This window comes from Rhinoraja longicauda, chromosome 17 (genome assembly GCF_053455715.1).
Source record: "Rhinoraja longicauda isolate Sanriku21f chromosome 17, sRhiLon1.1, whole genome shotgun sequence".
Taxonomy (NCBI): domain Eukaryota; kingdom Metazoa; phylum Chordata; class Chondrichthyes; order Rajiformes; family Arhynchobatidae; genus Rhinoraja; species Rhinoraja longicauda.
The window spans coordinates 23,987,782-24,009,947 of NC_135969.1; the positions used below are offsets into that span (position 1 = coordinate 23,987,782).

General features: G+C 39.7%; 1 protein-coding gene across 1 annotated transcript in view; it reads right to left on the bottom strand.

Annotated features, from left to right (window-relative positions):
• The window catches only part of dnah1 (dynein, axonemal, heavy chain 1), a 233,924-nt gene that overhangs the window by 150,837 nt on the left and 60,921 nt on the right, over nucleotides 1-22,166 (bottom strand). The window contains exons 19-27 of the mRNA XM_078414367.1: nucleotides 21,498-21,653; nucleotides 18,658-18,856; nucleotides 17,110-17,363; nucleotides 13,992-14,204; nucleotides 13,449-13,613; nucleotides 11,736-11,857; nucleotides 10,513-10,618; nucleotides 2,952-3,131; nucleotides 553-693 (exon numbers count right to left, since the gene is read on the bottom strand). Coding sequence (XP_078270493.1) covers nucleotides 553-693; nucleotides 2,952-3,131; nucleotides 10,513-10,618; nucleotides 11,736-11,857; nucleotides 13,449-13,613; nucleotides 13,992-14,204; nucleotides 17,110-17,363; nucleotides 18,658-18,856; nucleotides 21,498-21,653 — 1,536 coding nt within the window. The remainder of the gene's footprint in view (nucleotides 1-552; nucleotides 694-2,951; nucleotides 3,132-10,512; nucleotides 10,619-11,735; nucleotides 11,858-13,448; nucleotides 13,614-13,991; nucleotides 14,205-17,109; nucleotides 17,364-18,657; nucleotides 18,857-21,497; nucleotides 21,654-22,166) is intronic.

A 22,166-nucleotide genomic window follows, 5' to 3' on the forward strand; every position in this document is an offset into this window, starting at 1 on the left:
GCTAGCATCTCTGAGCTTCTCTATTAAAATCTCACTGTCATGTTCAGTTCCCTCTGACATTGGCTGATCCCAGAAATTACATCATCATGTCAGAACTACAATTAAGATGACTAATATAGAGTTAACTTTTGCACCCACACAAACAGGCATCCTAGATTTCTCCAGTTATGGATCAACCCTTTCTCGTTGGTTGGGCTTTCTGATGGAAAACTGTAAAATGCCTGGGATAAAGTAGAATCTTTGTGGGTAATTCTTGGTAGGATGATGGATGTGGAGGAGCACCCTCTATGAATCCAGACACTGTTATTCAGAATAGTTGTAAGGCTGGACATAGTTGGAAAGGAAATTCAAAAAAAGTGTAGATGCTGGAAATTTAAAATAAAGCAGAAAAAGATAGAAACATTCAGCAGATCAGCACACCCGATGAGTAAAAAAATGGAGTTAATATTTCCAGAAGTCCCTTCATCAGAACTGGGAAGGAAATAAAACAACTTCATATCAAGCCGCAGGGAGACTGGGATGAGGGCGAGGTCTTTATGTTGCCATACTAACCTGACCGGCAAGCTTTGGGAAGAGTTTGCTCTTTAGTTCTCCAGTTCGTAATGCTTCTGCTACCTCCATGGTCCAGAAGGTTTGGCAACCTGCAATAACAACCTGGCCAGGCCAGGTCAGAACCCATTCTGCACGAAGAGTCTAAAAAAATCAGAATAATGTAGTTTATGTATTATGCATTATGAAATTAAATATCCGAAGGTCTCAACTAACAGAATGGAAAATTGATTTAACAGTTAAACAGATCTTTGATTTTAACAATTCTGCAAATATTTTTTTCACAAGTAAATGGACAATCTATGGAAGGGAAACCATAAAAGCAAATATTAGTTACCTATGTAAATTTGATTTACTTGGAAAATAATATTCAGGATATTTAATATACAAGCAATGAGCTTTGACATTGCCTTAAAAAATAAATTATTTATTAATAGAAATGAACAATTATGATTGTAATAGGTAACGTTAGGTCTGCCCATTATATATGCCTATTTTGCAACAGTCTGAGGCAGGGTACCGACCCAGAATGTTGCCTCTCCATTTTCTCCAGGATGCTGCCTGGCCCACTGGGCTGTTCCAGCACTTTATGCCCTTTTTCCAGCTATCATTTGCTTGGCATTGTTGCACCCCCACCTATCTTCCATCTTTCTCCACTCCCCCCCACCCCCCCACTACAATCAGTCTGAAGAGGTGCCCCAACTTGAAACATCGCTCCTCAGTGTTCTCCGTAGATGCTGCCTGACCTGCTGAGCTACTCCAGCACTTTGTGTCTTTTTTTGTTAAACCAGCATTCACAGTTCCTTGTGTCTTCTGTTATGTTTCACATTATCTCTCTACAAGTATCCTACTTAGGACATGAGAGACATTACCTGAGTTTTCTACACTCCATTGAACGATAGGTTGCTTTCAACACCCAAAATGTCAAGGCACTTAAGGGAAATGAAACAGGTACTGATTCATAATAAAAGAACATAAAGAACCAAAAAGAACTATAAGAACCAAAGGTGCAGATAATTAAGTTTTGTACCCTTTCTATTTATATAATCTAACACCTTCATGACTTTGCATGTGGAAAATTGAATTGACAGTAAAAAGATGGAAAATATGTCAAAAAAACATAAAGCAGGCGATGGAGAGATTTTGTAACTTTCAGATACTTTCTTGAGTTCAACACACTGGATCTCGTTAACTTGATTATCTTTACTAACCAAAACTAAGGCTCTGTAGTAATTTGACAAGAAATTGTAATCTCACACATACAATCTTGTGCATTTCTTATATCTTCAGAAAATGGCTTAGAAGCATTGTATATAAAATGTGATTGAACAGATAACAATTTCCCCACTGTTATTCAATCACTTATTGAATCATAGCAAAATTTTACAATAAAGTACACTACATTTCTGAATTGATGTGAAAGTGTAGCACTGGAAAGTGAGACCACTCTACATCTCTTGCCATTTTAGATATACTTTATCCAAATGAGAAAGACAAAAACGTATTAGTTTGGACTAATAGAATGCTCTATTAGGTCTCTCAAGAATTATGACTGGCCCAGCTATCTATTAATTTAATATGTTGATTGAGAAACCTTCCTTTTTGTCTGGAACATAATAATTACTGACTTTTTTGCTTAAAAGTCATTCCATCGTTTAAATATGGAATAATTCTAGGAACATGCTTGATGATTCTCCTCTGGGCATATCATACTGACAACTAGCTGGCATTTCTTCACATATCAAAATGGTACACTGAACATGTCACATGTCTGTTGCACCCCACAATACTGAATGCACTGAAAGTCTTTTACCCAGATGTCTGATCTCCCTCCACCCCTGGATTCAATATTGAGTGTAGGGGTATTCTGTAACTTACCAAGCCTCTGAGCTGAATATGCAATATCTGCCCCCTCAGCTTTATGCCAGCCATTGTTGATATATTTAGAGTGTGCTAACTAACCACTGTTAATGTTTCAGGCTGACACCTTTTATCAAATCTAGGAAAAGCTCAAAATCAGTCATGTCTTAAGCAGGAAGGGGGAGGATAGGAATAATAAAGGGAATGTCTGTGCAACGTCCCACATCTCTGCAACTTAAAAACATGCTTATTTCTAACTTTCCCAGTTCTGATGAAAAGTTATCAAAATGTCAACTTTATTTCCTTCTCCATAGATGCTGCCAACCTTCTAAGTATGTGGCATTTTCTGCTTTCATTAATTCATCTTAATAATGCTCTTATACTACATTCTTCATTTTGAAGTGTTTTATTTAGGTTTTTTAAGAGAGTCAATGAATGTTAAATGGAATTTAAGTGTTAAAGTAAATATATTTATAATATTGCAGAAAGTTTCTTTTTCTAACATAAGCATATGGGATACAAATGCATCACATTATTCTTACCTCTGGATAGGTTTTCAAGGATCTCTGGATGTTATCTTTTACACTTGCCTTCATCATTTTTTCTACCTCTAGCAGCCAGTCTTCCACATTTCCCGTGGGATAGATAGTTTTGAAGAGTTTAATCTCCTCTCCTTCTGCTGAGTACATATGTGTGATGTGTAGATCCTCTTGAAAATGTAACTACATGGAAAACAGAAATAAAGTCATTAAGTTTAGCACTGCCTGCTGTTCTTTCTGAGTACTACCTGCTGTCTTCAATTAGCCAAGTCAGGCAACAAGCAGAACACCACATTGAAGTTTTTGCAACCAGTTGCCATGTGCTGCAGGGCATCCCCACACTGATGCAGACCTCAGGATTTTCAGAAGCCAGCTGCAGTTTTTACAAATGATCATGAGCAACTAGCTGTTGTAGTGGGAGGGCAAATTAGTGTGAGTAACCGGGGAAGAAGGGGGTACACCATAACCCATTATAGTGGCACCTTCGATCTTTCCCATCGAATCGTCTCCGCTTGCCATCTTCACGGAGGAGTGGAGTGTTAATTCTTGACGCAAACAACGACAGTGAGATCTTCACGACGGTTCAATTTAATTAGTCGTTTATTGAAGTAGTAATACAAAACGGATTAGTATTTCTCCCATCATAGATTTGGTAAGAATTGTATATAGCCGTGGGTCCTTCGTGTCTGAAGCATTACGTCAGTGCATTCCCAATTATACTCCTAATTCTGGCTCCTCCCAGTCCATATATGCCCATATGTCCATATATGTATTTATCTCACAACAACCCCCAAGTGTCTAAAAATAATACAGCAGGATACAAAATAATATAAAAATGCTAAGATACCTAGTAAACACAAATGGCTCCTAGACACTGGCCCCTAATTGTTCTAAGTATATAATGAAACAATTACTAATAAACATTAAAAGGAGCCATAAAAACTTCACACATAATCAAAATAAAGCATGCACTACATGTTGGCATCTAATCTACTTAGTGATTCTTCAATCTTCAAGCCACCAGTCTTTGTTGTACTCGGGTCTCAGCCTCTAAGAGCAGACAAATCTTCGTAATTGTTTTTTCCAAGATGTTGCTCTTAGTCTGAAGTCAAACTGTCCCTACAGGACCTTGTGCATCTGGTATGGTCTCTAATATTTTGCCCATTAGCCAGGATCTTCAATCTTCTTCTGTTCCAGCTTAAGAAGCGGTCAGCTGTTAGTCCTCTTGATGCTTCATCTGTAGGATTTTCCTTCGTGCTAACATATCTCCATTGTGATACATCAGTAACATCCCTTGCAAAAGAGATTCTGTTTGCTACAAATGTTTGAAAGAGTTTAGTTGCATTGTTGATGTATTTAAGCACCATTGTGCTATCGATCCAGAAGATGGATTTGTCCAGTTGCAGCTGTAATTCTTTTTGCAGCATTGTGTCAACTCTGACAGCTAGGACTGCAGCTGTAAGCTCCATTCTGGGAATCGTCATCTGTTTTAATGGTGCCACTCTGGCGTTTTCTTGCTTGAAAGGTAAGTCAAGACTAGATATTTCCAAACCTGAGATAAGACGACTGGTCACAGGCTTCACTTGATTCAGGTACCCATGAGAATTTCGGTCCTTGGTCCTGAAACGTTCAGTCTTCTCATCAGCCTTCTGTGCAGAAGGTAGGTGATCTTCCATGATCCAAAAATGCGTATGTTTGCAACACTGTACTCCCCCCCCACCCCCTGGGGCTCTTTACTTGTACTGGCACCATGGGGAAGATGGAGGTTTCATCACCTGCCCCAATATGCCCACACCCGTGAGATGGGAGAACAACATCACTCGCAATTGGCTTTTCCTTCTGTTCTGGATGTTCTGGTTTCTTTTCTTTGTCCTTTTGTTTGATGTTAAATATTTCAGGATGATTTTCTTGCACCTGTGCATCTACAGACTTTGCCGTTGTTGCAAAACTGTATCTGGATGTCTGCGGCTTTTCTCTTGCCTTACCAAAGGTAGGGCCTTTGACAGTTCCTCTTTTCAAATAAGAGTTCATCCCATCAGATACTACCGAGCTGTTTCTTGATCTCATAGCATCAAGTAGATTGAGTCTTGTCTTCGTTGCTATTATTGCAGCATCTAGTTCCAATCGTTCCTTCTGTCTTCTCAACTGTTCCTTTTTTCTCTTCTGTTCTTCCTCCATTTCTAATTGTCTTCTCTTCTGTTCTTCCTCCATTTCCAATTGTTTTCTTCTGTTCTTCCTCCATTTCCTCTTCTTGGGCCTCAATCTCATGCCTGCCTTTCATGAAGGCAACCTGTTCTTCGAGAACGGCCATATCTGCCTTAGCTTTTATACAAGCAGAGAGCATTGAAGATGCACATGATGATGAACGAGATTTGAGGCTCAATTTAGAGTTTGAGACATTTAAAGCACTGCCTTCAGGTCCAATGATATCTATGTTTATACGACTCTGTTGTGTAGCACTCTCAGCAATGGAGTGTGTAGTTTGATGACCAACCTTAGTACCTTGTGTAAACCCGATAAAAGTTTCCACTGTTTGATGAATCCACTAATTTTGCTTTTCGAGCTCATCTTCAGGCAGTGGTAACTTTACCAATGCTTCCTTGATTAATTGAATCAGGTTAGATTGTACTCCATTTACATTTTCACCTGATTCCATGTTCTCTTTCATCATTTCTATTAACTTGGTAGCTTGTTTATATCTTAAGTTTTTCTGTTTTTCTGTTTTTCTTCTTCTTCTTCAATCTCATGCTGGCTTTTCAGGATGGCAACCAGTTTCGAGACAAAAGAGAACTTAGAAGCTCCACCTAATGAAGAGAAACCATTTCCCTTTGGGAATCCATTCTGATGTCGCCACATTGTGGCTGAACAGATCTAAGTCCAAGCATACTTGTACGTCAATATCCCTTTAAGATATGTTGACGTAAAGTCACATTTTCAAAGGAATTTTTAAAAAACCTGATATCTTGCGATGCTCAATGTCACTTCTTTCTTCTCAGCATTTCCAAATTTTTCACTAGCAGCTTTCCAATCCAACTTCTGAAAAACAGCTTTTCCAATAAAGCTTAATGCTGAACTTACAATTCCTGTGCGAAGGCTTTTGAAGTTTTTAATCTCCATTAGTCAGATTAGTGCAGGTAATGACCCTGATCAGTCTGTAAAATACAGTACAGGCTTGCCAGATAAAATAATCCTTGTTCCGTCCAGTCGATTCACAAGCTCCAGTATCATTCATAGAGACAGGTCTACTTTTATCTTTACTCACCGAGGTCAGTTCTTAGTTTATTCACTCTGGCTGAGGTAATTCTTACAATGAATCACTCATGGAGCACAATTCTTACAATATAGTGGCAACTTCGTTTCTCCCATCGAATCATCTCCGCTTGCCATCTGGAGTGGAGTGATAATTCTTGACGCAAACAACAACAGAGAGATCTTCACGACGTTTCAGTTTAATCAGTCGTTTATGGAAGTAGTAATACAAACAGATTAGTATTTCTCCCGTCATAGATTTGGTAAGAATTGTATCTAGCCATTGCTCCTTTGTGTCTGAAGCAGTAAGTCAGTGCATTCCCAATTAGACTCCTAATTCTGGCTCCTCCCAGCCCATATATGCCCATATGCCCATATATGTATTCATCTCACAACAACCCAAGTGTCTAAAAATAATAGAGCAGGATACAAAATAATATAAAAATGCATAGACAACTAGTAAACAAAAATGGCTCCTACACCCATTGATCATCTATCCAACTGCCATTGGCAATATTCAGCAATGCCTTCCCGAGGATGAAGACTTCCAGAAACATGGCATTGATCATGTGGATATTCTTCTGATAATCCACAACTACCTGAACATAGTGGAGATCTTTGAAGAAAACTTTAGCTTATTACTGAGCATTATTTTGATTTACAAAGGGCTTTCTACACTCATGGGAAGCCAACTATATAGGAAAATTCTAATGCCCAAGATGTAGCCTGTTTCTCACTAAAATCAATGTAGATGTATCAGTTCTCTGCAAATACAAACCCTGAGTGACCATTTTGATGCTGCAGTGAGCAGCAAGTTGGGAAACATGACTGAGATCTGCTGCACTGCTTGGAAAGATCCTGTGGTGAGGAGGTTCAGTGACTGACCTCAATGGAGTAGTCCAGGAATAAGGGAAAGGCCAAAGATCTTCCTGCGGCATTGCACTTAATACTGTTAACAACCTGGGAAAACCTAGAACAGTGAATATATATTTCTCATTAGAGAGATGTGGGTAGGATTTGGCATTTCTGAAGTCTCTCTGGGAGCAGGTTCTTTGCACATTGGCATGTCTTTGCCTCCTGACCCAAGGTTCCCAAACCACATAAATGCTGAGTTATGGCACATTCCCAATAATCAGGGTGGTATAGTGGTGCAGCTGGTAGAGCTGCTGCCTCACAGTGCCACATTCGATCCTAACCTCAGATATTAGACAATAAACAATAGGTGCAGGAGGAGACCATTCGGCCCTTCGAGCCAGCACCGCCATTCAATGTGATCATGGCTGATCATTCTCAATCAGTACCCCGTTCCTGCCTTCTCCCCATACCCCCTGACTCCGCTATCTTTAAGAGCTCTATCTAGCTCTCTCTTGAATGCATTCAGAGAATTGGCCTCCGCAGCCTTCTGAGGCAGAGAATTCCACAGATTTATAACTCCCTGACTGAAAAAGTTTTTCCTCATCTCAGTTCTAAATGGCCTACCCCTTATTCTTAAACTGTGGCCCCTTGTTCTGGACTCCCGCAACATTGGGAATATGTTTCCTGCCTCTAACGTGTCGAATCCCTTAATAATCTTATACATTTCGATAAGATCTCCTCTCATCCTTCTAAATTCCAGTGTATACAAGCCTTGTCGATCCAGTCTTTCAACATACGATAGTCCCGCCATTCCGGGAATTAACCTAGTAAACCTACGCTGCACACCCTCAATAGCAAGAATATCCTTCCTCAAATTTGGAGACCAAAACTGCACACAGTACTCCAGGTGCAGTCTCACTAGGGCCCTGTACAACTGCAGAAGGACCTTTTTGCTCTTATACTCAACTCCTCTTGTTATGAAGGCCAACATTCCATTGGCTTTCCTCACTGCCTGCTGTACCTGCATGCTTCCTTTCAGTGACTGATGCACTAGGACACCCAGATCTCGTTGTACGTCCCCTTTTCCTAACTTGACACCATTCAGATAATACTCTGCCTTCCTATTCTTACCACCAAAGTGGATAACCTCACACTTATCCACATTAAACTGCATCTGCCATGTATCCGCCCACTCACACAACCTGTCCAAGTCACCCTGCAACCTCATAGCATCTTCCTCACAGTTCACACTACCACCCAGCTTTGTATCATCTGCAAATTTGCTAATGGTACTTTTAATCCCTTCATCCAAGTCATTAATGTATATTGTAAATAGCTGCGGTCCCAGCACCGAGCCTTGCGGTACCCCACTAGTTACTGCCTGCCATTCTGAAAGGGACCCATTTATCCCCACTCTTTACTTTCTGTCTGTCAACCAATTTTCTATCCATGTCAGTACCCTACCTCCAATACCATGTGCTCTAATTTTGCCCACTAATCTCCTATGTGGAACCTTGTCGAAGGTTTTCTGAAAGTCAAGGTACACCACATCCACCGGCTCTCCCCTGTCAATTTTCCTAGTTACATTCTCAAAGAATTCCAGAAGATTAGTCAAGCATGATTTCACCTTCGTAAATCCATGCTGACTCGGAACGATCCTGTTACTACTATCCAAATGCTCCGCAATTTCGTCTTTTATAATTGACTCCAGCATCTTCCCCACCACTGATGTAAGACTAACTGGTCTATAATTTCCTGTTTTCTCTCTCCCTCCTTTCTTAAAAAGTGGGAAAGAACAACATTAGCTACCCTCCAATCCACAGGAACTGATCCCGAATCTATAGAACATTGGAAAATGATCACCAATGCGGCCACAATTTCTAGCGCCACCTCCTCAAGTACTCTGGGATGCAGACCATCAGGCCCTGGGGATTTATCAGCCTTCAGTCCCATCAGTCTACCCAACACCATTTCCTGCCTAATGTGGATTTCCTTCAGTTCCTCCGTCACCCTAGGATCTCTTGCCACTAGAACATCTGAGAGATTGCTTGTATCTTCCTTAGTGAAGACAGATCCAAAGTACCGGTTCAACTCATCTGCCATTTCCTTGTTCATATTGTATGTGTGGAGTTTACGTTCTCTCTGTGAATGCGTAGGCTTCCTCTGGGTGCTCTGGTTTCCTCGCACATCTCAAAGGTGCCCAGATTTATGGATTAATTGCCCTCTGTAAATTGAATTGTCACTAGTTTGTAGGGAGTGGATGGGGAAGTGGGATAACAGAATTAGCGTGAACAGGTGATAGATGGTCTGCATAAACCCAGTGAGCCACAGGGCCTGTTTCCATGTTGTATCACTACATCAGCTAAACCTCCAATTATTTTGCGTGTCCATACTGTCACTAATGAGGCACCCATTGCATGAATATCTGAATAGCTAAATCCTGACAGCTAAAGCACTCGTTGTTAGTTGGAACGCACTCTGTAAACTTCATACAGGTGTGAAGCTGCACTCAGGTTGTTGATATCAGCAGAGTGTCCCTCTAAATAGTGAAGAATGCAACAGACTATTGCTATGTCTTCTTTGTTTAATTGATAAGCATCCACAATGGTTGAAAATTGCATATTTGAGTTCCAATTATGTGTGGAAGGCTGGACTTTGGATTTACATGATTGGTGATGTCATTATGTGCATCTCATGCTTGGAACATCAGATGTACTAATCTAATCTAATTTCACATTGACCATAATTTAACCCAGAAATAGTTCATCTGGAACTAGTGTAATCCATTCAACATAAAATTAAGTTTGCACAATTATACCTGAAAAAAATATGCACTAATTCATTCAACTTCTTATCAACTGAATTTTGAGCCTCATACATTCCCATAAGCAACCATCATTAATGGTGGAGGTGTTGCTTGCCAATGAAGCATTTGTAGATAATTAATATTGGAGATATTGATCGTTCATCGCCATTATCCATTGGGATAAAGGCTTGGCAAAAGAATCAGCATATCTCCAAATTAACACGATAATTAACAAGTAGGTTAATTTGGTGTCTTTCTTGTCTGAAGATGTATTTTAATATGAGCTTGGAAGGAGCAAGTGGAGATAATTAAACAGAATGTCTCAAGGCCAGTGAATAAAGGAACGGACTGAGGGAGCGAATGCAGTAAAAAATCTGGGACTGGTGCCCAAGACATAGAGGCATAGAGTTTGCTCAGAATATTTGCACATCGATGTTAGAACATCACTTACCCTTGGCCCAAATCAAAACTAGCATCTATCCCCTGATTTAAGGTGTCTTTTTATGCAATAATGAACTTCCAGCTCTGTGTATACAAATGCATTTTCATAAAGAATTCTTATAATCATAGACACTGAACAAAGAGATAGAAAATCAGTGCTTAACTCAAAAGCCTAAGAACAGTTCTTTTCATATTTCTTCCTTTTTGACTTACATGAGCAACATTCTCAAAACACTTGCGCAAGTGAGGTTGAACAGCAGTAGGATCCTTAGTTTGAGACAAGATTTCAAGCAGTTCATCATCTGATAGAAAGTAGAATCTGTGTAAAAAGAATGGATTCATGTTCAACATTGAAGAAACATCTATATGAATTTGGTATTTTTACTACTAAACAGTGTTAATTAAATCTAGCAAATCATTTTATTTACTATGTCTCCAAGATGGATCTATATATTTCATATTGTCACAATTAAATCTCAAGTTGTATTCGATTGATATTAATGTCTAAAGAAAGGCCTTAAATAAAAAGCACTACTAGACAATATTCAGCAATATTTGAAGAATTAGGGAAGTTGATCTTGTGAATTCAGATGCTGTTCAGTTGCTGTTGATGTGCACAGTGGTGATGTAATGAGACTAGAGGAGTGTAATAAACAGTTTGAATATCAGAGATAGACACAAAAAGCTGTAGTAACTCAGTGGGACAGGCAGCATCTCTGGAGAGGAATGGGTGACGTTTCAGGTTGAGACCCTTCTTCAGACAGAATATGGGAGAAATAGCAGTAGATATTGGGAAGCAGCACAAAGAATGAATCTGCTGCCACAGTGGGTTGTTTATGGAAATCATCAACACAGGGACAAATTGACAGGGAAAGTTGTTTTTTATATCCACCGAGGCCCAATGGAACCTGGTTAATCATCACATCCAAACAACATTACATCCAACAGAGCAACTCCCGTCTCAATCTAAATTTTATTGTTAGCTGAAAAATTATTTTGTTTCTATTTGAAAGCACACAAAAAGCATAACATTGCTAGCCCTGTTATTCGCTAGGTGCATCATTATTTTCTCATGCAAGAAAATTTATCTTGAGCACAGTGCTATTTGTTTACCTCAGCATACACTGACAATCTATCCTGCAAAAATGATGTGCAGCTAATGGCATTAGCAGCACATATGATCTTGTGATCCAGCCCATAATGGGGTGCCTACATGACTTGCACAAAATAATACTGTGTGTAGAATGGCTACAACAAACCTAGGAGAGGCGAGTAAGTATGAAAGGGACTTTAAGAACCTATAATAAGGAGAAATGGGTTCACAGACAGCCGATGGCGAAATACCAAGCGATTGCTCTGGAGATCTCTGCTCGGTATCTTTATATCTATCAGAAAAATGAACATTATCTTTCTAACAGTTTTGTAAACTTAGATACCTTGGGAAAGAGCATCGCTTTGTCTCCAGATATTCGCTGAGACCTTTCTGCACAAGGTCAAGTTGTTTGTTGCATTCACGCAAATTCTCTAGTAGCCTTCCATCAGGACATAAATCAATAATCTATGGAAAGGGGCTATAACGTTAATAAACAAGCAATCATAATTCTCATATCAATGATAAAACACTTCACACTGATTTTTCCCGAGATGTATGAAGAATAGTAATAATAATGTCATTGCACAAATGTTTAAAAAATGTCAGATAAAAATTATTTATTTGAGAAATAACATTTTCAACACTACTGCTACTCCCATTCAAGCATTCAATCCAAAGAATAGGCCACTTTGTGAAATATAATATCCTAACCACCTACATTGACGTGATTCATGTCATTCTAACTGTTGAATTACCCACTGAGTGTGTGTCCTTGTACATAAATACCTGCAATATCTATGAATATCAACAAAACAAAATTAAGATATCTCACCAACTTTCTCACAAATTCCTCATTGGTTATCTGCAACAATCAACTCATAAAAAAATTCAGCAATAGCACAAATGCCAAGAAACTGTTTTATCACCATTTATTTTAATCGATGCCATAAATTGACCAATGCAAGAAGTCGTAGCAGGAAGCAGATTCCTCGAGAAGTCAACTCAAGAATTAGAAAAGTTGAACTGCTCTTTAACTTGTTAATGACCACTTGGATACAAAACCAAGAAAGTGGGACAGGATTTGTCACTTTTCTGACAAGGGCAAAATATCAGTTCAATAAGTCTACATTAAGATCAGTTCATTAAGTCTACGCGGATCTCAACAGACTTCTAAAACCACAACACATACTGAAGGGAGGTGCAAACAGAGCTGTGATAATTATTCACTGGGATTGTCTGCAGTACTAACATTGGTAATGTGCACTGGGACAGGGAGGAGGTGTAATGTAAGAATTAAACAGACTGTGAGCTGAAATGGAGTTGTCAGCTAATTTAGCAGCACCGTATGGAACCCTGCTTATGAAAACAAGTAGATGTTTTCGAAGAATACTTGGGCTAATTCAGAGACCATGAAGACACCTGCGAGGTCACTGAGATAAGCTTTGCTTTCCCAAAGACATCTGAGACTAGTTCGGTGCCTGATTGGACACATATCTCACGCCATTATGGTACCTCGGAGAATAGCTAGGTGACACATAATCACCTGTTATTTTTTGTGATGAAATCATTATATAAATACATGGTTCTACCATGAGAGTTTGAGCTTCATCGTCGGGGAGAGAAAAGAGCTTCACCAAGGAGAGAGAGAGAGAGAGGAAGAGCTTGGACCGTGGTGTGTGCCGGTGCCAGTCAGTGCAGACAGGAGACTTGACTACCCAGAGTTAGAGTTAGAGTGAGAGCAAGAGTTATTTTGTATCGTTACTTTACTGATAGTTGATATATATTTTTTGTATTTTACTTGTGTGTGCTTTAATAAATAGTTATTTGTGGTCTTCACCATGTGCTTCCTCCATTCATTGATCCGAATCCTTGAATCCTGCATTTATTTCATTACAGGACGTAGGGTAAAATAAGCACGAAAAAATAATATATGTCGAGATGATGGATTTGGTTTGTGAATGGCTGCCAAGATACGTGTGACTGTACCAAAGGAAAAGTGAAGTTACAGAGGCCATAGTAGGATTTTGTTAGCAAGAAAAGCATAAGAGCACTGTACCTTTCTATTTTCATTTGCATTTTTCATTATAGTTATCCATAGCCGTTCCATGGTATGATATCGTTTACTTTCCACTGGCAGCTGTCTATTAATATCATCAGAGCTGAAGATAGGTTCCAGGTAAATCCAAGATCTCTGACACTGCAGCCATTCTTCCAGGACATCCTGAAATAACAAAAGATAAATATTTTAAAAATTGCATTGGCAAAGATTACAAGGAGAATCACTTGTTCTTCCTAGTTGTGGTTTGTAATTTCATCTAGGTATCAAAGGAAAGAATAATTCTGATAATTTCTTCAAGAAAGGTCATTAACCTGAAATGGTAACAGTGTTCCTCTCTAACCATAGATGCTCCTGATCTACCAATTATTTCTAGCATGATGTGTTTTCATTTCTAATTACTTTCTTATAAAGTGTAGAAAACACCTTTCTCTTTTCTATTGTTTATAACCTATTGATTGCTTGTGTCAAGCTTTAAATCTGTGGTGATTGTATGCAGGTTCAGAAATTCTTGTTGAGTTACATAATCTAAACAAATCTCACCTGGGTCATCCGTAGTTTGTTTTCCCAACTGCTGATCCTTGATTCATATGCTTTTTTAAATGGTGAGAAAGCCATGCTTTGTGTCATGACAATATGATCATCCAGTAATTGAGAAGCTTCATCTGGACTTTTTAAGATAAATGTTCCTGTTTCTTTATATGGCATCACATCAAAGGAAATGTTTTCCCAATCACCTTCCATCTTATCCAGAGCCTACAAATAAGGTTTCAAACATTATTGTTTGTAGATTTTTTGTTTGACTAAAACATTTGCAAGTTCGCAGCAGAAGACTTATTTTTGGTCTAAAATCAGACCAGCATTGATCTAAGACATTTTGAAATACAAAATGTTTTGCATTGAAGTGCAAGCATATCCAAAATAAAAACTTGTTTATTTATTTTAAATTTATAGAATTCATTACTGGCAAGATAGGCTTTTAATGCCTAATCTACAAGTCCTTCAGAAAGTGACAGTCAGTTGCCTGTTGCACAATTGCACTCCTTGTAGTGCACATATGCCTAGAGTGCTGTGAACAATCCTGTATCACAGAAATTTTATCTAACGTGAAAGAGTATTAATGTTTATACTAAACTAAACTATGATAAGGATGCACTGATGACAGATGACCTCACGCAGGGAGGTTCCCTGATAGACTTCAGTAAGGCTTTTGATAAGGTTCCCCACAAGCGGCTCTTGTACAAGTAGGAATAGACTGCAACCTCCTAAAATGGATTGAGATCTTTTTGACAAGGAGACACCAGCGAGTTCTCTTGGAGGGAGAGACGTCTATTGAAACTCCTATGACATCAGATGTGCCACAGGGGACTGTCATGGGTCCATTGCTCTTCCTACTGCTTATCAATGGCATTCCAAACGCAGTTTCGTCCAGAGTTCGACTCTTCGCAGATGATGCCATAATTTATAGAGAGATTAAAACACAAGAAGACAGCTTGTCCTTACAAAAGGATCTGGATGCTCTCTGTGAATGTGGGAAAACCTGGCAGATGTCATTCAATACAACCAAATGTCATACCATGCATGTCTCACACAAGACTAAACCACTTTTATTGGAATACAACATGGGTAGCCATACATTACTTGCTGTCGACCATCACCCATATCTAGGAGTCGAATTAAGCAAAGATTTAAGTTGGGCGAGGCATATTGGTCAAGTGTCTAACAAAACAAATAGAACACTCGGCCTTCTTAAAAGAAATTTCTACGCATGTAGTACATCCGTCAAAGAGAATGCCTACAAGTCCTTGGTCAGGCACAAATTGGAGTATTGTGGAGCTGTATGGGATCCTTTCAACAACAACACCAAGATCACCCTGGAGAAAGTACAAGTCCGAGCAGCTCGCTTTGTATGTAATGACTACAAGCGCAAATCAAGCGTGAATAATATGCTGACTTCTCTCGGATGGGATACCGTAGAGCTCCGCAGAATCAGGCTAAGACTTATTTCAATTTACAAAGAGATTCACAAAATCACGCCATCAAATCTTCCGTCAACCCAGAGCACCAACTGCCATGAAACAAGACAAAATACCGGTCCCTACATCATCAACTCGCTGAATTTCAATCACCAGTCACCACCAAGATAGTGCCTGTTGGCACTTGAAATATCAACTCTACGTGATAAACAACAAAAAGAAAATTATTACAATCAATTTAACAGAGGTCAAAAAGTCAAACCATGCCAAGGAAAATATATTAAAGAGACAATCTTAGAGCCTCAATGAGCACATGCACTTTGCTCCATATTCGTCAAGTTTCAAGCATTTATTGCTATTTTTTGGCGAATAACAGCACAGATTGCTGCCAGATAAAATATTACTTCACTCAAATGATGTAAATACAGGAAATTAATAAAGTAGCAAAGGCAAACTAGCCTTTCCCTACATATCATGATCGCATGATTTTCATACTACATATTTCATAGTCCTCTGTCTAACTCATCACGCTTCTTTGCAACCTCACCACAAACTTGCCATCATTTAATGGACTCATTTAATTTTACAGGAAGAACAAAACAAGAACAAAGAAAAACAGCATTAAATGGGGGGAAAAAAATGAGCATTCTGTATTATCCCACCAAAATGTACGAAGCTATATTTCTCCAAGTTAAATGTTATTTTTGTGGTCCAGTGTCCATGTTCAACCAAATCTTTTTCCACCTGAATGCACTATTATGTTACTCTTTACACAAGTGTCACCTGCATGCTACTGGCCATACTCCTAACATCACTACATACTCCTAATTCCACAGGTGCTTTTTCATTCGAATAAACTTTCAAAACTGAACAACAAGCAAAAGGAGCAATTCTTTCTGAGACAAACAAAACTAATGCCAGGACATGATTTATTCATCTGTTTTTATTGCAGAGTTTTTGTGGTACGACTGTCCACAAAACGTCCACATCAGTAGATGTGTCTCTTAAGGCAAGGCCTTTTCAAGGTGTTGATAAACTAACAATCCTTACCGATCAAAACAATTTATTTGTGCAAAATGATGACCTTAACTTACTAAATTAATTAACTTATGGACATAAATAGGTTTCTTTGGCACAGATTGAGAGGGAGATATTACATGAGTCAGTTGTCAAGGGTATGGAGATGTGTTTGGAGGAAACCCTATAGCAAATTGCAAGAGAACTGCAAGAGAAGATGTGATCACCTATATAGATAGGAACTGCATCCTCCGAGTAATCATTGGTGTTCACAGTTGGAGTTGAAGAGAAACATGTGTTAAAGTTATTATTACAGTCAAGAGTTAAAAGGGTCTAAGATTGTTAGGAGCAGAGGCTACTTGATACATGCTATTTTATATCGTGTATTTTTTTGCAGTTTCATGCAATATTTTATTTTAACAAATTTGTTAGATTGTTTGTAGTGTTTTCTTTGTTTTTATAAATTTTAAAAGAAGTTTTGTTGTGATGGTTGGCACTTCTTGGATGGTTTTACCCCATCCAGATATTTTCAGGCAGAAGAGATATAAAGGAAAATTATGTACAGTAATTACTTAATGCAATGGATAAACAGTCCCTATGGGACGTCATTCAAGTTTCACAGACCACAAATTTTATTGCAGCTTTAAAACAAAGTTCTGAAAATTTACCTGTTCAATGGCATATTCCTTTCCAGCTACTTCTGCTACCTTGGCTATGGCCTCTATGTGGTCTTGAAGATGCATGTCTAAACATCGTGCGAATGTTAGATTAGCCTTAGGCTTAATTGATATTTGGATCTGCTCTGATAAATTTTCCCAGTGTCTGTTTCGCATCCCAGGATTTCGCAGTGCTTGGATGAGGGGGATATATGGCTTAAAGTCCTCAATCATGAATCGGATTCTCGCTGCAACTTCTGAAAGACCTGTAGATAGACACAAAAAGCTGGAGTAACTCAGCGGGTCAGGCAGCATCTCGGGAGAAATGGAATGGGTGATGTTTTGTGTCGAGAACCTTCTTCAGACCTGCACTTGGTAAATGAAAATATATGAGAGACAGATTTCTGAATCTGAAAGAGCAAATCATTAACCACCTTTGTCTAAAGTGTCACTGAGTGACAGTTGGACTATTTCTCTTAAAATAAAGGCAAAATGAGTTTTCATTTAACTTCTTGGATATATATCAAAGTTACCCACCAAAAATGCCTAATATTCTCATTTGTTTATATAATGAGATGTTAGACAGATAGACACAAAATGCTGGAGTAACTCAGCAGGTCAGGCAGCATCTCAGAAGAGAAATGGTGTTTATTCAGTAATACTGAGGCATACTCAGTAATTTATACTAACTCTTAACATTACTGAGAAGGCATTTATATTCTTCCAATTCCATAGACCCCACATTAACCATTCATTGTATCTTCCTATCACTTTTGTTTCATGCAGTTATTTATCTATTTTTAATTAATAATAATAATAATAATAATAATAATTCATTACATTTATATAGCGCTTTTCTAAACACTCAAAGACGCTTTACAGGGTTTACTAAAACATAGAAAATAAAATAAATAGATAAATAAGTAAACGAACAGAAAAGGAGAAAGAAGGTGAGGTGACGGTCAGTGGTTGAAGGCAGAGCTGAACAGGTGAGACTTCAGTGATGTTTTGAATGTGGTGAGTGAGGAGGAGTCTCTGACGGTTTGGGGTAGTGAGACCATGACGGCGGATTAATTGACCAAGGGGGAGCAGGTACAGGATGAAGAGGAGGGGGCCGAGAACTGAACCTTGGGGGACACCTTGGGGGAGGGGAGCGGTGGGGGATTTGCAGTTATTAATGGAGATGAACTGGTGCCTGTCGGAGAGGTATGATTTGATCCAGGATAGGGCTGTGCCGGTGATGTTAAAGGTGGTTTCAAGTCGGGTGAGGAGAATGGAGTGATTTATGGTGTCAAAGGCGGCGCTGAGGTCGAGTAGGATGAGAATGTTGAGGTTGCCAGCGTCAGAGGAGAGGAAAAGGTCGTTGGTGATTTTGAGGAGTGCAGTTTCAGTACTGTGATTGGAGCGGAATCCGAATTGGAATGTTTCATACAGGTTATTGGTAGAGAGGTGATGTTTGAGTTGAGAAGCTACAGCGCGTAGCTACAGCTCGTAAATAACATCTTTGAAATTATCAGAAATAATATGCACTATGTGAAGAAAACGAAAACAGCTTTTTACCTGGAATGTCCTTGAAAAACTTGGTGCACCTATGCACAGTCTTGTAGGCGTCAATTACATTTCTTTCTATTTGTTCTGCGTCAATGGTATGCAATGGATCATTCATCCAACTTTCATGCCACCGTAACCAGTCTGATGTAGTTGTCCATAGATCCCGATAGGGTTGGAATTCCTTGACCATCTTGTAAAGCCTGTCATACTGATATAGCCACAATCATTTACACATGGCTCTGGGAGCAATTGGTCCTATTATATACTTCCATTACCATGAACTAAAGGTTGATATTTATTCATGTACAATACTGTTACTTATGAATGAACCTGGATCGTCACTGTTGACTAAACTTAATAAAACATACTGACTATCCAGGCTTATTCATAAATAATAGTTCATGAGGAGGAGCTATTGGTGGGCCAATGAGGTGAATAGCCTGGAAAGATCTGGGTTAGTAATATGTCTGTGGAGGTAGATATCAGAGACATATGGGAACATGAATAGACCATTCAGTTGTCAAATCTGCTCCACCATTCAATAAGATCACGGCCTTACTATATTCCACATTTATTTAATTGCCTGGTTTCATATAATTTAATAACTCAGCCTTGCAAAAATCTATCAACCTCAGCTCAAAAATTATCAACTGAATTAGCATCTAATACTTATCCTTGAGTCATGCAGTATGGCAACAGGCCCTGAGGGCCAACCTGTTCACGCCGACCAACATATCCCATTTGCCCTAGTCCCACCGGCCTGCGTTTCGCCCATATCCCTCTAAACCTATCCTATCCATGTACCTGTCCAAATGTTTTCTAAATGTTGTGATACTTGCCTCAGCTACCTCCTCTAGTAGCGCATTCTATACCTACCACCCTTTGTGTAAAAAAATTGCCCCCAGGTTCCTATTAAATCTTTCCCTCCTCACCTTAAACCTATGTCCTATGATTTTCGATTCCTCTTCTCTGGGTAAAAGACCCTGTGTGTTTACCCTATCTATTCTTCTCATGAGAAAAAGTCATTGTTTCTTTCCTGATTGGTCACCATGTACCCCACCCCCCTCCCTTCCTGGAGGCCTGTTTAAATTGCTTCTTATTGTTGAAGATGTCCTCTTCTAATAAAGCCAGAAGGCACAGAGAGAATAACGCAAGAAACAAGGAACTGCAGATACTAGAATCTTGAGCAAAGAAACAATACTGAGGCAACGTTTTGGTCAGGACTTTTCTTCAGATTGGAATGAGGAAGAGGAGGGAAATGGGAAAAGAGATGTGGGGGTAAAGGTGCAGAGAAAAGAGGGGGATATGGGGATTATTTCTTGAAATTAGATAATTTAATATTCATACCATTGGCTTGTAAGCTACCAAGCCGAGTACGAATTGCTGTCCTTCCAGTTAGCATATAGTCTCACTTTGGCAATGGAAGAGTGCAAGGACAGAAAGGTTGGTATGGGAATGGGAAGGGGATTTCCAGCAAGCCAGGGCAGACTGAGTGCAAGTGTAGGGCAAAACAGTCGCTGAGTGTATGCTTGGTCTCACTGATGTAAAGGTTGTCTCATCAGGAACACCAAATGGAGTAGATGAAGTTGGAAGTGGTGCACATGAAACTCTATCTCATCTTGAAGGGTTGCTGAAGTCCCTGGAGGGAAGTGAGAGAGGAGGCGGTGGCCTGGGGCGAGTGCCTGGGGAAGGGCGGGCTATGTGGGAAGGAATGAGTGAGGCAAGGAGTTGAGGAAGGAGTGGTCTCTTTGGAAAACGGAAAGGGTTATGCCTGTTGGTGAAAATGTCAGAGGCCATTGGGGTGAAAGGAGAGGATCAGGGGTGCAGAGACTGGTGGGATGAAAGGCAAGGATCAGTGGAACTCTATCCTCGTTCCATCAGGTGGAAGGGGGAGTGAGAGTAGAACTGTATTACACAGAGGAGACGTGGGCGAGCGCTCCATTCACAACAGCAGAGGAGAAACCATTTTTACTGAAGAAAGAGGACATTTCAATAACCTAGAGTGGAAAACTTGAGCTTGAGAGCAGATGCAGTGGAGATAAAGAAATTGAGAAAAGGGGATGGCGTCCTTGCAAGAGGCAGGTAGGAGGAGATGTAGTTAAGGTAACATTGGACTACTACCCAGCTATCTCCACCCCCCCCCCCCCCCTTTTTCCGTGCTCCCTCAACCCATCACCACTGCGCACACGTTTCTCCTACCACCGTAGTCACCCTGATCCCTCCCCCTCCTTCCTATGCTCATCTCCTATTTAATCCCCTTTTAACCCTCTTTTTCCCATTTCCAGCCACCCATATCTCTCTGTCCAGCTTTACATTTCACTCCTCCTCTCCTTTCCTTATTTGACACCCTTTCCTTGTTTAGCCTTTGTCACATATTTCAACCATCTGCCGATCAAAGCCCCATCTCCGCCTGCATCCACCTATCACTTGCCAGGCTTTGTCCCACCATCCACCTCTTTTCCAGCTTTCTCTCCCCCCCCTCCCCCCCCCCCCTACTCAAGTCAAGTCCTGACTCGAAATGTCATCAGATTATAAAGTAAGAGTAGGCACAGCAAAGAAGTGTTTTGCAGTTGCCATTGCTGGTGAGGATAGCATCTCAGCCCCAATTTGGGACTTCCAAATGGATAAGTGGGTAATTCCCATCAGGGGTTGGCCCTGGCACTGATGATCTACCCCAAGGTCTCTAGCTTCCCTAAATTACATATATCATAATACTGTCATAGGCAAAGATCTCTACAGTGGTATCCCTATCATTAATATATTCAGTGAATAGCTGAAGACACAGAATAGATTCCTGTGGGAATTTACTCTCACTATTCCTGCCTTAATATTTGTATGAATACACTCACGTTGGTGACTGGCATCTCAAAGAGGCGTTCTCTGCTGTTATAGAGCTGTGCTTGATTCTGGGATTCCACTAACTGTTTGTGGATTCGTCTGACTTCATTGGCAGTTTCATGTGCACGGCTCATGTCAGTATAAGCAGCAAATCCAGCTACAATAATCTGGAATATAAAAGTTACATGAGGAATTAGTTCCAGTATCTACTATGCTGTGGTACAGATGCCATTAATATTTGTGGGGGCGAATATCTATGAGATTTGATGGACTTACTGCTCAGTTCCAAGTCCAATCTGCATTAAAAAAAAGTAAACGTTTTAAACATACATATAGACATAAACATAGAAAATAGGTGCAGGAGTAGGCCTTTAGGCCCTTCAAGCCAGCACCACCATTCAATATGATCATGGCTGATCATGCAGAATCAGTACTTTGTTCCTGCTTTCTCCCCATATCCCTTGATCATGGACAAGGTGAGACAAAGTGGGTCTTTCCGTGTTGTACAGCTCAACAATCTTAATCTAGGCCTTGGGATGGCACTGCAGTGGTATGACCAAAGTACTAAGCTTCCAACACTACTTTGACATTTGTCAAAAAAAAATTAACTAAATTAATAGGAATCATTGTCCTTTCTTCGCAAAGGAATTTCCAACCTCCAGTAGCCCAAGTTATCCAAA